Source organism: Microtus ochrogaster, unplaced genomic scaffold, assembly GCF_000317375.1.
Source record: "Microtus ochrogaster isolate Prairie Vole_2 unplaced genomic scaffold, MicOch1.0 UNK4, whole genome shotgun sequence".
NCBI lineage: Eukaryota > Metazoa > Chordata > Mammalia > Rodentia > Cricetidae > Microtus > Microtus ochrogaster.
The window spans coordinates 8,958,490-8,972,131 of NW_004949102.1; the positions used below are offsets into that span (position 1 = coordinate 8,958,490).

General features: G+C 45.9%; 1 protein-coding gene across 2 annotated transcripts in view; it reads right to left on the reverse strand.

Moving 5' to 3' along the window:
• Positions 1 to 13,642, reverse strand: part of Plxna4 (plexin A4) — a 460,336-nt gene that overhangs the window by 166,262 nt on the left and 280,432 nt on the right. For both annotated transcript variants that reach the window (XM_013353255.2, XM_026788585.1), the window contains exon 4: positions 9,155 to 9,286. In XM_013353255.2, the coding sequence (XP_013208709.2) occupies positions 9,155 to 9,286 (132 nt within the window). The remainder of the gene's footprint in view (positions 1 to 9,154; positions 9,287 to 13,642) is intronic.

Here is a 13,642-nt window from a genome sequence, read left to right on the forward strand (position 1 = left end):
GTGACAGGTCATATTAGATACACTCAAAATATTTCTAGGGACACTGAGGCACAAAAAAAAATGCGGTCATGTCCTTGTAATATGGGGACGTTCTTGACAGAAATACCATAGGCTTTTGTATTCTAAGCCCTGAGTGGCATAGACCTTTCTTTACAAACAAACAAACAAACAAACAAACAAACACTTCTATTTTATTCTATTTTGTCTACATGCATGCCCATGTACTGCTTGTGTTCCTGGTGCCTATGAAGTCCAGATGAGGCCATTGACTCTCCTAGAGCTGGAGTTGCAGGTGGCTGCGAGGCTCCATGTAGATGCTGGGAATGAACCCATGTCCTCTGCAAGAGCAGCAGTTGTTCTTACCCGGAGTCACCTCTCCAGACCCACAGCCCTCTCTTGACCTTAGAGTACCACCTTCTCCTTGAACCATGTTTCCCTCAGAAATTCTCCGTATGGGGTAAAGCCACAGTCAAAAGGCACCCCCTCACTAGTTCCCTCCTTCAAGAAAGCCTGATCATCTCTGAATCTTAAATTTCAGGCAAGGGACCTAAAAGAAATGTTAGAAATGTCAAGCAGAGAAGGGGGAAGGGCGTGGAGCTGCCTGTCTTTACGTTTTTGGATGTTGTCTGTTCTCGGACATCCTTTTCTGAACACTGTCAAATAACAATCTTTGCTCCTACCAGGACTATGAGTCTAACTTTCTGCCTCGTTTTTTTCCTCTGCAGCCCTTATCACCTGCTAAGTTACTCTGGTGAGGTATGAATTATGTTCATCTCTTTTTGGCTGCTGCTTCTTGCTAAAAAATCAAGGCTATCCATCTATCCCTCCAAAGGGGATAGATACTTTGGCTAGTGTTTAGCACCTAGTAGGTGCTTTGTGACTCTCTGCTGAGTGAGTCCTGGGTGAACAGTCTCAAAGGTTTGCTTATTGGGTTGTGTTGGAGGAAGCCAGGCAGGACTGCACCTCCAGTGTTTTATTCTCTGGGGGTAGTTTCATTTTCCAGGAGTTAAGATAGGCTTAGGGGTATCTCAGATACCTGGATGCCATCCACTTTATAGAAGTTAGTAAAATAAAGGATACCATAAAAGATGGTGTTGGTTTGGATATGGAAAGCAAGTCTCTAGCTACTGGGGACATGTGTTGGGGACCCTTGGATCTCAGACAGGGAAGGGCTGTGATGTGGGATGGCAGAGACAGTAAACGTGGTAGAGAAATCTCTCTCTTTCTGGAGCCTTCTGCATTAACTAGCAGAAGATGCTTCTACTCCTGTTGGGGTCATTCTATGACCCCAGAATTCCTGGCTCTGTCACCTCATCTCCTCTTTGATTTGCCTTGCTGACATTTCCTTGCAAGTCCCTCCCATCATCTTGGCAGATTTTTTTAATCACACAGTAATTCCCTAATGGTGTAGATATTCCCTCCACATTTAAGGAGGTCCAGTAGACACATACCACACACATGCACATGTATGCACCCAGCAAGGAGGAAGCTGACAGAGATAGACAGAAACAAGGTGTTGCCCGTGCTCCTACACATATATACACATGCAACAGAGTGGTGCTTAGAACTGTGGAGAATAAAAGGGAAATTTGAGAGAGACAGAAATGACATAGAAAGAGTCAGGAATACAGTGGTGAAATGACATTGACACCCGGCAGTGAGCGTACATCCACTCTAAAGGAGCAGTGGTGGCTGAATAAGGGACAGGAGCCCACTGAGTGAGAGAACAGAAACCAGGTCCTGGCTTCTGACAGCACAATTTGCAAACAATCAAACAAGGCGCCCATTTTTGCTCACTGCTGTCTGGCTACCAGATGTCAAGACCAGCGTTTTCTCGATGTAGCTCATTTAATCCTCACTGAATGTACAGATTGGTCCTGTTGATTACAAAGATGGCCACCTAGTTCCTGTGTGTCCCAAATGTGCCCCTCTCTCTCTGCCATGGCCTCCCCACCACCCTCCACTCTCCCTGCAACCCTTCTATGTTCTCAGGACCTCGGAGCTCGCTATGTTCCTCCCTGCCTGGATGGCTCTTCCCATGACTGTCCCCTCCTGCCACCTCATTTTATACTGCCTTTGGCTCAGAAGGTCCTTCCCCAGGAACCGTTCCCTGGGGATTGTCTTTCAAAGAGCAGATTTCTGTGGCTCTCCGAGTCATTGCTTTACTCTCAAATCCGTTCAGTTCTCCGGTGTGCTCACTGTTATCTGACAGAAGCCATTCACTCATCCCTTCGCTTTCCAGAAAGTATTCTACTCAAAGAAGAAGACCTTGGCGCCTCAACGCACAGAGTTCGTAAGATCGCGAGGGAGCTTGGTTCACAGCAGGTGCTCAGTAAATCATTGATGAGTTCCCAGTGAATAAGTGACTGAGGAGTCTAGTAACTTAGCTGGAGTTACAGAGCCAGGAAAGAGCGCAGGTGCCTATGATACCCAGGTGTCTTCTATAGGTATGATCACCACCCACCTCGTTCTCTTCCTCTGTTTTCATGAGATTTTACCACTAGCATCCTACCATCCTGCCTCACACTGAGAGCTGGCCCATGGTGAGAGGTTGTCTGGAATCGGGGGGAGCTTCAAACAGCAGCGAGAAGACTCTGGGATTTCTGTATGGTGCGCCACAAGGGCAAAATCGGTATAAAATCTTTCCCCAGCTTAGTGGAATACAATATATCCTTGGTGTGGAATACAATGTATCATACATGGGGTGGAGGCAGCAGAGGTTAACATCACAAAAGGATCCTGGGGAAAGTGAGGATGGGCACCATTTAGAAAAGAGAGTATCCATTGTTGCATTAGTCTCTCACTAAATGACCAAAATAAAAAATTCCTCAGGCCCAGCAGGGACATGCTGGAGCTGCTGAATAGCTCACAGAACCAATACTCCCTGGGTCTTACCCCAAAGTCAGGGCTTAATATTTCATTTTTGTTTTTAGTGTCCCAGGCCTCAAGAGAAGGGCTGTGCTTTACCAGGAGTCAGCTAGACCCAAGGCTCATCCCTGACATCAACCCCACATGAACTAAGAGGGTTTCTGGGACTCTGAGAAAAGCATTCTCCCATGGTTCCAGACACAAGAGTGACAAGGTCCCTACCCTCTGGAGCTTCTCACGCCAAAGAACCGAGAAAAAAAAGTAAGTCGATAGGGAATATTCAGGCCAGTAGGCAATGGAAGGAAGTAGAATGACAGGAAGGAGCCATGATGCTGATGTTGGATAGCGACTCGGCTTTAGATGGGTAGTCCGCAGCACAAGAAGGAACAGCCAAGGATGCCTAGTGGGGCATGCAGAGACAGCAAAGGTCCTACAGCTAAGGAAATGTACAGGTTCAGGGATACAGTATAGGCTGGCACAAGGGAAGCAGAGGAAAGGGTCACAAAATGATCTTGGGCAGCTTCACAGAAAGGAGTGAAAAGCCCAAGTCTAGAAGTCGGGTTTTATGCCACAAGGACCAGGAAAGCTTTGGTGGTAGGAGAACTCAGCCAGCTTGCTCACAACCTCCAGACTCTCCCCTGTCTCTCCACAGCTCACCAGGCTGCCTCCTCCGGCTCTTGCATGAGACACAGCATCTTGTATTAGACACAGCACCAGAAACAAAAGTTCCTTTAGGCTGCTGCCTTGCCTGCAATTGCAAAAGCTCCAAATGAGGCTTGGAAGGGTGTCTCTAAACAGATGTGGTGGAGCACAGCTGGCACCTCCACTACCAGCTCCTCTGGCGCGGGTTCTCCATTAGCTCCCTTGGATACAGGTCCTTCACTCTAAAGTGGGCTGTGATTCAGACGGCCATTGCACTGGGTTTAGGAGTGAGTCTGCCCAGCTCATGGGGTTGGGAAATGTAGACCCTGAGGTGTTTTATGGCCAGGTTTTTAGTGTCTAGAGCAACATAATTGAAACAAGAAACTCAAGGCTATAGACTTCTGAAGCTGTTTGTCCATTCTTTTATCCATTTAACACATATACATTGCATTCTTACGTACCAGATACTGTTAGGGGGGCTATGATACATACATGAACTAAAAAGATAAAACATTCTCTCATGCTGCATACATTCAAAATGAGTGCTGCGGTCTGAGCCTCTCTCTAAACTTCAAGGGGAAACGTCCTCAGGCTTTCTCAAGAGGTTGGCAAAGGCATGAGAATGAGCCCCACAGACATACAAGAACTAAAAAGATGAAACCTAGCAACATCTCTATTCTCGTGGTGCTTACACTCTAAACAAGAAAGATAGGTAAGTCAATAACAGGCACAACAGGCATGGGAAGTAAACACGAGGGACCAAGTTTCTTGGATAGAATTAGAGGAATGTAGGGGGTTGGTAGTTCCTGATCTGGTGGACAGTGGGTTAGAGTTTATCTGGGGAGCTCAGGAGAACTTCCTGGACAAAGGCTTGGAAGAGCGTCAACTTGCAGCTGTCTGGAGACAACTTCAGGCTTGAGAATCATCAGAGCAAAGACCCCAAGGCAGGAGAATTCCTGTCATAGCAGCAGCTGTCACCTGGGGGCACGTCTTTCTCTGGAACAGTTGCCCTGCCCTGAGTTTTGCAGAGCGGGTGTGGAGAGCAGAGGGAGATAGGGGTTGATGAGGTTAGCTATTTCTAGAACATGGAACATACAAAGTCTCACCAGGAACAGTAGCTGTAAGGGTTGCCTTTAACTGACAACTTAAGAAAATCGAGGATGACCTGGGAAAAGATTCTCAGGGAGAATCTTTGTGTTGGCCCATGGGAATGTCTGTAGGGGATTATCTTGACTGCCTTAATTGATGTAGGTAGATGCAGCCCACTGTGGGCAGAACTATTCCTTACTTAGAAGGTCCTAAGCTTTGTAAGCATGGAGAAATTAAGATTCGGGCAAGCAGTCAAACAGGCATGTATTTATTTATCTATCTCTGGCCTCTACTGCAGATATAATATGGCACTTGAAGTTCCTGCCTCTGTGACCTCCCCACATAATGGACTAGTACCTGAAATTGTAAATCAAATAAACCCCCTTTCCCTAAGTGGTTTTTGTCTGAGTATTTTTTTTTTCCCTAGCAACATAAATGAAACTAGAACAATAGCATGCTTACAACTCCAGCATTTGGGAAATAGAGGCGGGGGAGGGGGGAATCAGATGTCCAAGGTCATCTTTAGCTACGTAGCAAGTTCAAGCAGGTCAAGCACCAGGTGGGATACAATACCCTGCTTCAATAAATAAATAAACAAATAAACAACCACCAGACGAATGAATAAAAGGGATACACAGGACTTCTGGGTTCTCATCGGGGCTGAAGGATTTGCTGGTACAGAACATGACAGCATGTTCTATTAAACTTCAAGAAATTGGGTTATATGCCTTGAACAAAGCCTGGGAAAACACGTGGTTACAGAGAAAGTAGACGGGGGTCTATTGAAAATATAAGACTTGATCCAGGGTTGTAGGTGGCAGTGACATGGAAAATTATATTTTGAAAATATTTTAGAACCAATAAATTTTCTGATATGTTGGAATGTAGAATCATGGGTTAAAAAAAGAAGTCAAAGGTGATATAAGGTTTTTAGTTGGATGATTTCGTTGCTATGAACTAAGATAGGGATTACGACAGGTGAGGAAAGCTGTGGAGGAAGATGACGAATCTTGCCTTGGGCACGTTAAGTTGAAAGCATATGGAAGGTACGTACGTGAAGATGCCTAAAAAGGCAAGCAGCTGTGTGAGAAGAGCTGGGTGGAGAGCACCAGATAAGATGTGAAGCCATGGGACTGATCATCATCATTAAGGAGTAATATAACATTAAGGAGACAAAGGAGAGAGGAGGAGGGACCAGGTAGAAATCAAGAAGCAGGAACTACAGAGGTAACAGGAATTCCAGGGTGCTGAGGGACCTTAGATGCAACAATCCAAAGACAGACTAGCTTTTCTTAGCTTTGAAGCACACAGGCAAAGACTTTGTTTCCTAAATTTCTCTGAACCTCTTCCCACAATAGCTCTGCCAAGGTACCAGTGCTAGGGGACTCCTTCAACATATTCCCACTTAGGAATTTTGTAAGACTATTGCCTGCAACTCATTTCAATGAACGAGGTGGCACTGTGCACAGCCACACCTGTTTGCTTCTGTGCTATCAATGGCAGCTTTATATCAAGATAGCAGAGCTGGATGATGCAAGAGAGTCCATATGGTGCATGACCCTCAACTATACATTAGTGGAGGCTTTATAGAAAAAAAACATGGATTCTCAGGACTGACTCCTTGGTATTTCATGTCATTAGCTCATTCAGGCATATTTAGGTATTTACTCACCCGAAGAAAAAAAATAGTAATCTGAAGACTAGCACATGTCACTCCTGGATTATTCAAGCTCTCAAGTGAAGTAGCTCATCACTGTTACCCTTAGATTCCAGATGACAAAGCCAAGACAGGGAATGTGCCAGTAACTTGTCAACAGGGGAAGAGGGAACCCGACTGAGGAACTGTCTCCATTAGATTGGCCCATGGCCATCTTCCTGAGGAAAGTTTGGTTAATGGCTGATGTGTGAGGCTCTAGCCCACTGTGGGCAGTGTCACCCCTGGTCAGATGGTCCTGAGACGGCTAAGAAGGCAAGCTGAGCAAACCATAGAAAGCAGACAAGTGAGCAGCGTATCTGCATGGTTTCAGCCTCACTTCATGCCTTGAGTCCCTGCCTTGGCTTCCATCAATGGTAGACTCCACCTTTCCAACAAGGGTGGAGATGAATCCTCTCCTCCCCAAAGTTGTTTCAGCCAGTGTTTCATCACAGTACCAGAGAAAGCAAATCAGAACAGGGAACTCAAACGGTATGTCTAGGGTCAGCCCGCCAGTTAAGGATGGGTCTGGCTGGAAATCCAGGGACTGACCTCATAGCTGAGAGTATCCTAAGTGTCACCTCACTTATGTTTGGCACATGGCTGTTGGATAACAGTAGAGGATGCTGGTCCTTTCTGAGCTCCAGAACTTACATGACACTCTGTTTAGCAAATGGGATAGTCAGGGCTGATGCTCAGTGTCGCAGTTTGAGTGTACAATGTGCCCACAGGCTCATGTGTTTGAACACATGGTCCTCAAATGGTGGCGTTGGTTGGAGAGGTTATTGGCTATTTGGGACACGGGGCTAAGCCAGTGGACACAGATGACTGGAATCAGGTCTTTGAATCTAACTCTCACATCTAGCCTGAGTTCTGGGCCTCCTGTTTGTTACTCCAATATGAGCAAGCCGCTCAAGTTCTACGCACTGACACTCTCCGGTCTTCTCTGCTTTAATGTACTATATCTTTTGCACCACTTTATAAAATCACCTTCACGCTGCTCCTGTCAGGTGTTTTGGTCACAGCAATGATAAGCAACTACTGTATTCAGATGTTGTGGGACCTGCGCCCTTAGCCACTGTCCTACACAACAAATCTGCCAACCCATCGGACACTAGTGCTGACCCAGGCAATGGGACCTCTGGTTTTGATTTGGGGTATCTGTGAAGTGCAACTCCAAAATGGACGAACATCTGGCCTTCTCACTCCTGTCTTAATTTCCCGACTAGTATGTCACAATCAGGTGCCCAGCTTGTCTCATCAGCAAACCTGAGTGGAGAGGGAACACTCTGAAGAAAGCAGCGCTGGATGAGAACAGAGCCAAGTAAGTCTTCAGCTGGATTCTTCAAAGGCAGAGGCGTACGCATGCTCAGCGCTATCAGAGGGCTGATCATTTTACACTAGCGGTTTAGCTTTCATGGTTTAACTCCCAGGTTTTGAAATTCCGGATTTCAGATCAGGCCAGGCATGTTGAAATGTTCTCTGTCATAGTCAGGTCTTGGGCCTTCTTTAATGAATTCAGTTCCATCAAAGAAAGCCCTCTCCATCTCCTACGGCCGTGGAATTAGGCAGAGAGTGAGGAGTGGGGCATCACACTAAGAAAAGCAAAAAACGCAGATAGGGGATGGATTCATCACCAGCTGCTCGTTCCATCCCAGTTGTATCCAAAACATTTCACCATCCCCAAGCCATGGTGGCCTCCGAAGGGCACCACAATGAGTCCCTGTCTTGCTGAAGCTGGCAGATCCAGAGACCCCCACTGAGAGATGTCATCAGGCTCCTAAAGAGGGCTGGGGCTACTGTAGGCTTCCAGGACATAATATACAAGTACTGTGGGCGGCATAATGTAGAATTCATCTCCCTCACTCTGTGGCGCTGGGACAGGCAGAACAATCTAGACTCTGTCAGCAAGGTCCTCCAGAGAGTTCAGGCGCACTGATGAAGAGGAATAAGAGAGAGAGAGAGAGCTGTCCCTCATGGCCACGGCCTCATCACTCAGTGCTAAGGCATCCATATTCATGAACTAGATGGACAGCTTCCAATATGACCTCCTAGAAATAATAGGGCAGAGGTCCAGCAGTGCCTACCCACCGTTGGGGTTCTGGGATATACTGTGGAAAGTAAGACTCTGAGCAGTGAGGAAGAAGACTGTAGGAAACCTCTCTAATTATATGACATTGTCTCTGGTCTGCACTGAGAACCCCTGATCAACTTACTTAGCACTTGGCTAAACTCCAGAACCAAATCCAATATTGCTAAGTCCTACTTAGTTTCAGCCAACAATCACCCCTATGCCCTATCTGTCCATGGATTGGCGTTCATGTGATGTTCTAGAGGTCCCACAAGGTTGGAGCTACACAGGAGCGCTCAGGGCACACAATATATTATCTCACTTCAAGGCACTGTCTGTTCTCCGAACCTTCATCCATCTGGCTCTTCTATGATGCTCACTTACCTCGGTTTCTTACAGAAATATCTTTGCCATCGCACAAACCTCTTGGGACCAGAAAGGTGACTTTGACAGGTAGTTATCTGTTGTGTAGGGAAATCTGACCTAGAACTTGAGATTCTAACTTAAGAGTTTTTCTTTAAGGTAGCAAATGTTGGTTTTGAGCCTAGCCACCCCATCATTTCAAAGCCAGTGGATTTGTTCTAGACCTGTGGATATTTTCCTATTTCAAATATTCCACTCCTGTTAGAACAGACCCAGCCCTAGTCCCCAGGCAGCATGATTGAAAGGAAACACACTGAGCCAAATAAATCAAATCACCTTTCTGCAGCTGGCCTCCTGGAGGTTTCTATGGAGCCACAGGCTAGCGTTTCGTTGCAAGACAAATGTCGAGCAGAGCTCAACAGCCTTACCTGCCTTTCTGACATGATGTAGAGTTGCTCGTGGTCCTTGGAAAAGGCCATGTCCCGGAGTACGGGGCCTGGGTCCACCACCTGCACAGTCTCATACTGGAGGGCATTGCCCTTGGGCCCATCCACTCGGATCTGCAGAGAAAGGGAGATGAAAGGTGAGGTGAATGTCTTAGCTACATTTCTATTACCGTGACAAAACACCATGACCAAGGCAACTTGCATAAGGATCCGCTTATCTGGGCTCATGGTTACAGAAAAAGACAAATCTGTGACGGCAGGGAAGTACAGCATTAGCTGGCAGACATGGCAGCAGGAAGCCAAGGGCTCATATCTTGAACCATACGTATGAAGCAGACAGAGCAAACCAGCAGTGGGTGAAGTATTTTGCTTTTAAAGACCACCTCCTATGACACGCCTCCTCCGACAGAGGCACACCTCCTCCGACAGAGGCACACCTCCTAAGGGTCCCCAAATAACATCACCAAATGAAAATCAAGTTTTTAAATGTCCAAGACTACGGAGGACTTCTCATTCAAACCACTACAATGGCTTTAGATTTCATATTGCTTACAACCCAACTTTAGCCTAGAGACACTCCCAATGGTCAAGGGAGAGGCAGGGAGCTCTGTCTCTGCAGATCTCAGAGTCCAACATCAAAGACATAAGTGACAGAAGCCCACCGTGACCTACTAATGGAAGCTCATGGAGGAAGGAGGGAGCAGACCAAGCTGAGCTTTGAAAAGAATCTGGTTTTTGTCTCTGTTTTCTATGCCTTAGGATCAGTCAACTGAGGTGGTACTAGTCTTTAGAGATGAGTACGGGGCTGGTATCCTGATGAAGGATCCGGGCTTGAATAGTGAGGCAGTTTCAGGTGAGGGAATCATCCCACATAAGAAAAACAAGAAGAAAGGCTAACAGTTGTTAGCAGAAGGATTTTTAATATATGAATGTGGGTTTAGTCACTGAGACTTCTACCCAGATATCACTGCTCTGCACTGGAAGAGACTCAAGGAGTCGATCCCCGAAGCTCCCCGTCTCTGATCTTCTTTGATCCGTAGGAACTAGTAGCTTATACTTCAGGTTTTAAAATAGATGGTGGGTCCTGAAACAGCTCATTGTGGAGTTCTATTCATGGTCTCGGGGAAGGAAAACATGCCTTGGCCATGAGCCATCCTTACTCTTTTAAGAATGCTTAGATGACTACACGATCCCTGGGCCATCAGCAAGGCCTTCCTAGGAATGTTTAGACAATGTGGAAACCACCAGAATGGATGTCCCCCTCCACGCACACTGCGTTATTGAGAACAAACCTAGGAAAGACTTGGGCTTCCCAACCTGACGCAGTGCTCATCTGGCCTCTGGCCCAAGTCTGCTGAGTTTCCTGAAATGCAAGCACATCGATTCAGCAGGCTGCCCACCCCACGAGGATAGCACCATCTATGTAAGCGGGGACAAGTCCTGCTGAGGATGTGGCTAAGGGAGAGTCTATGGACTGGAAGGACTTGGTGATCTGCTGCTGATACAAGGCTCTGTAAGGCGTCTCTCGGGGGGGGGGGGGGCGTCAGCGATTCCACTAAGAAAACTAAAGAACACATTGCGGTCCAAGCGCCACCATTATGCAGTCATTTTAATTGTTACCTTATAATTTTCAACTCTTAAGAGATCAAGGAGAATAAAAGAGTTATTCAGAGGAGTTAAATGATGGAAGGGGACATCACCACTGGTGACGACTGATACACCAGAATGCTTTATTTCTGCCAAGTTCACTGAACTCGGATACTAGTTAATTTTGTGGTTCTGAGTGTGATCCCTTGACCACTATTTATTTTCAAATGAACAAATAAATGTAATTGAGATTCCTCTTTGCTGATTTCCCATTATGCTCATGAAAACAACAACAACCGGAAAACCAGCCTGAAGAGAGATGCTCCGCTTTGAGGTAGCAATGCCTCAGTGTCTGAGAGGCACCCCCACCCTCCATTTCCGAAACCCACCGCTGAGCCGTCAGGGGGCACATTGGCCAGGCACTTTCTCAACCAAAATGAAACAGATCAATGCAGAACCAGCCTGAAGGTGAAGTGATGGTTGTGGCCAGTGGCCTAGCCAGGCTTCATCCCCAGTCAGGAGGAGCCCTGGAGTGGGAACAGAATGATGCTAAACTTCCTGGCTGCTCTTGGCTCTTAGGCTCCTGACAGACACATGAGAAGCTAGATTCAGCGCCTTGGGAGTGCTCCTTTTTACCGGCCTCTAACTTCCCTGCCCTTAGGATAGGGTGATATGCCAGATGTAGTAGATGTCATATGGAATAACCAAGGATCCTACAGACACCAATAAGGCAAATTTTCATAGGCCTGGCATTTTTTGTTCCTGACCCTCCCTATTCTGCCAGAGTAGGAGAACAGCTGGGAAGGTATCCCCCCCCCCCTTCTCCTCTCCCCTACTATAGTCCGGATCACAGCTTTATAAACTACAGAAAGAAAAGAACTCATGTACCTATTCCCTTAGAGAACTAAACACTAGACATGAGCAAAAGTTTATTGTAAAATTGACTGTTTGGTGAATAGCCCTGAAATTGAGGCAGGATGGACTAGCTTTCAACTCTCCAGACTCTACCTAGACAAATAGGAATTACTCTTCATGGAACAGACCACATCTGGCATTTACATCCCATAAATCTGTAGCCAATATTAATAGTGTCCATGCTTGCAGGCGATGTATGGAAGGCTTAATAACTTGTCCAAGGTTGCATATGTAGTGAACATGGACACGGAGTCACGGCCAGACCTGACTAACTCCATTGTCCATGCTTCCATGCGTTTACACACAGTAAACCCTTACACTGGACCTCAAACCCTAACACTTAACTCAATCCTATTGCTAATATAAATTTGCATTCTACCTAGAAGTCTGTGTTATGCAAACATTGCCCTGGGGGTGGTGAAGGAATCAGTCTTTACCGCTGTTCTTTGGGGGAAGAATATGCATATGAGTGACGATAATGGTGTGAAATTTCAAAATAATGAGCCCTTATATTTTTACTTTAGACCTTGCAAAGTATTCTTCAGGAACACTCTCTCAACGGATAGTTGTAAAATTTTTATGATGTTGACTATCAGCCCAATCTTTCTCATTTTACTGATGAAGCAATTGAAATGGGGACTGATCTGAATCTTGCCCAAAATTCAGTGGAAAACAATGGCTAGACTAGAACCCAGGCCTCTCCCGAGTGCTGGCTCAGCATTTGCCTCGTAGTTACTTAGTTTTTCCAAAAGCCTTTGACAAGGCTCCACATGCAAAGGTATTTTAAAATAATGAGTCTCCATGGGATCTCAGGCAGTTTGACCAAAGACATAGAACTGACTTAGAGGCAGGAAAAGACACATTTCTGCATGGAGAAATAGAATCGAGAACTCCCTATACACTAGCGTTGCCACTAGTAGTATTTTTTTTTAAAGGCATGGTCCAGAGAAGGGAGCTGGAAGCTTCAAAGATGATTCTAAGCTTTGGTGGCTAATAAAAAACTCAACAGTGGGGACAGAATGACAGGAAGAGGTACTGTCTTTTGTGGCTGACAGCAAGGGAGGAACTATTATAAGGAGGTGTGAGACTCAAGGTCAGAGGTCACCTCTATTGCTTTGCTCATAGACCGTAGGGTATGGTTGGCATTCTGTGATTAATTATTCAGTAAATGAAAACTACTCTCTACCAATCCAACAACAGTCTCTAAGTTGCTACTCATGATTAAGGTAAGAGACACCACAATCAAGAAAGGGGACCCCAGTATGACATTTTCTACTTCTAGTACCCCAGGGCAGCATTTAATGGGATATCACAGAGCCATCTTCCTGACCACTACACCTGGGCTTTAGAAGGTAGAAACATAGTTCAGATGTTAGGAGCTCATGACCAGCTCAGCAACTACAGCTCAAACCATGACAAGGAAGGAGACTGTTGGCCAGTGGCTGTGCTTCAGTCATAGTATAAAGGCAACCCCAAAATTTTTGGAGTGTCAGCATAAACAAACAAGGTTTGTTACTTTATACAATGCAGATGATACTTGTGGGTACTAAGTGGTGTGAAAAGATCCACAAAGAAGGGTGTTATATTTAAAGGCATAAAAAGTAGGGAGACCAATTGTGTGGTGGTCATGGATGCAAATTTGGATATTGGAGGATGTTAGTCTCTGAAGCAAACACTAATGAGGAAATTATATCCCCTCTCTGTGAGTTCTCCCTTGTAGGGATGTGTTCATGTATTCCATGTCCTATATTGGCAGAATGACTTTCTAGACTGAGATAGCTTCTGCAGAGGAAAAGTGGTCCCAGCCTGGCCTTTCAGGAGGCTTGACTTATGAATGGTTGAGTGTTTATACCAACGAGGTCTGTGAGCACAGAGGTGTTTAAACACTGCCACTGGTTCTTTCCTGGGAGTCTGAACAACAGTTCGGGGTATAACCAGGGATGGTAAGCAGAGCCTCAAGTGATAGCA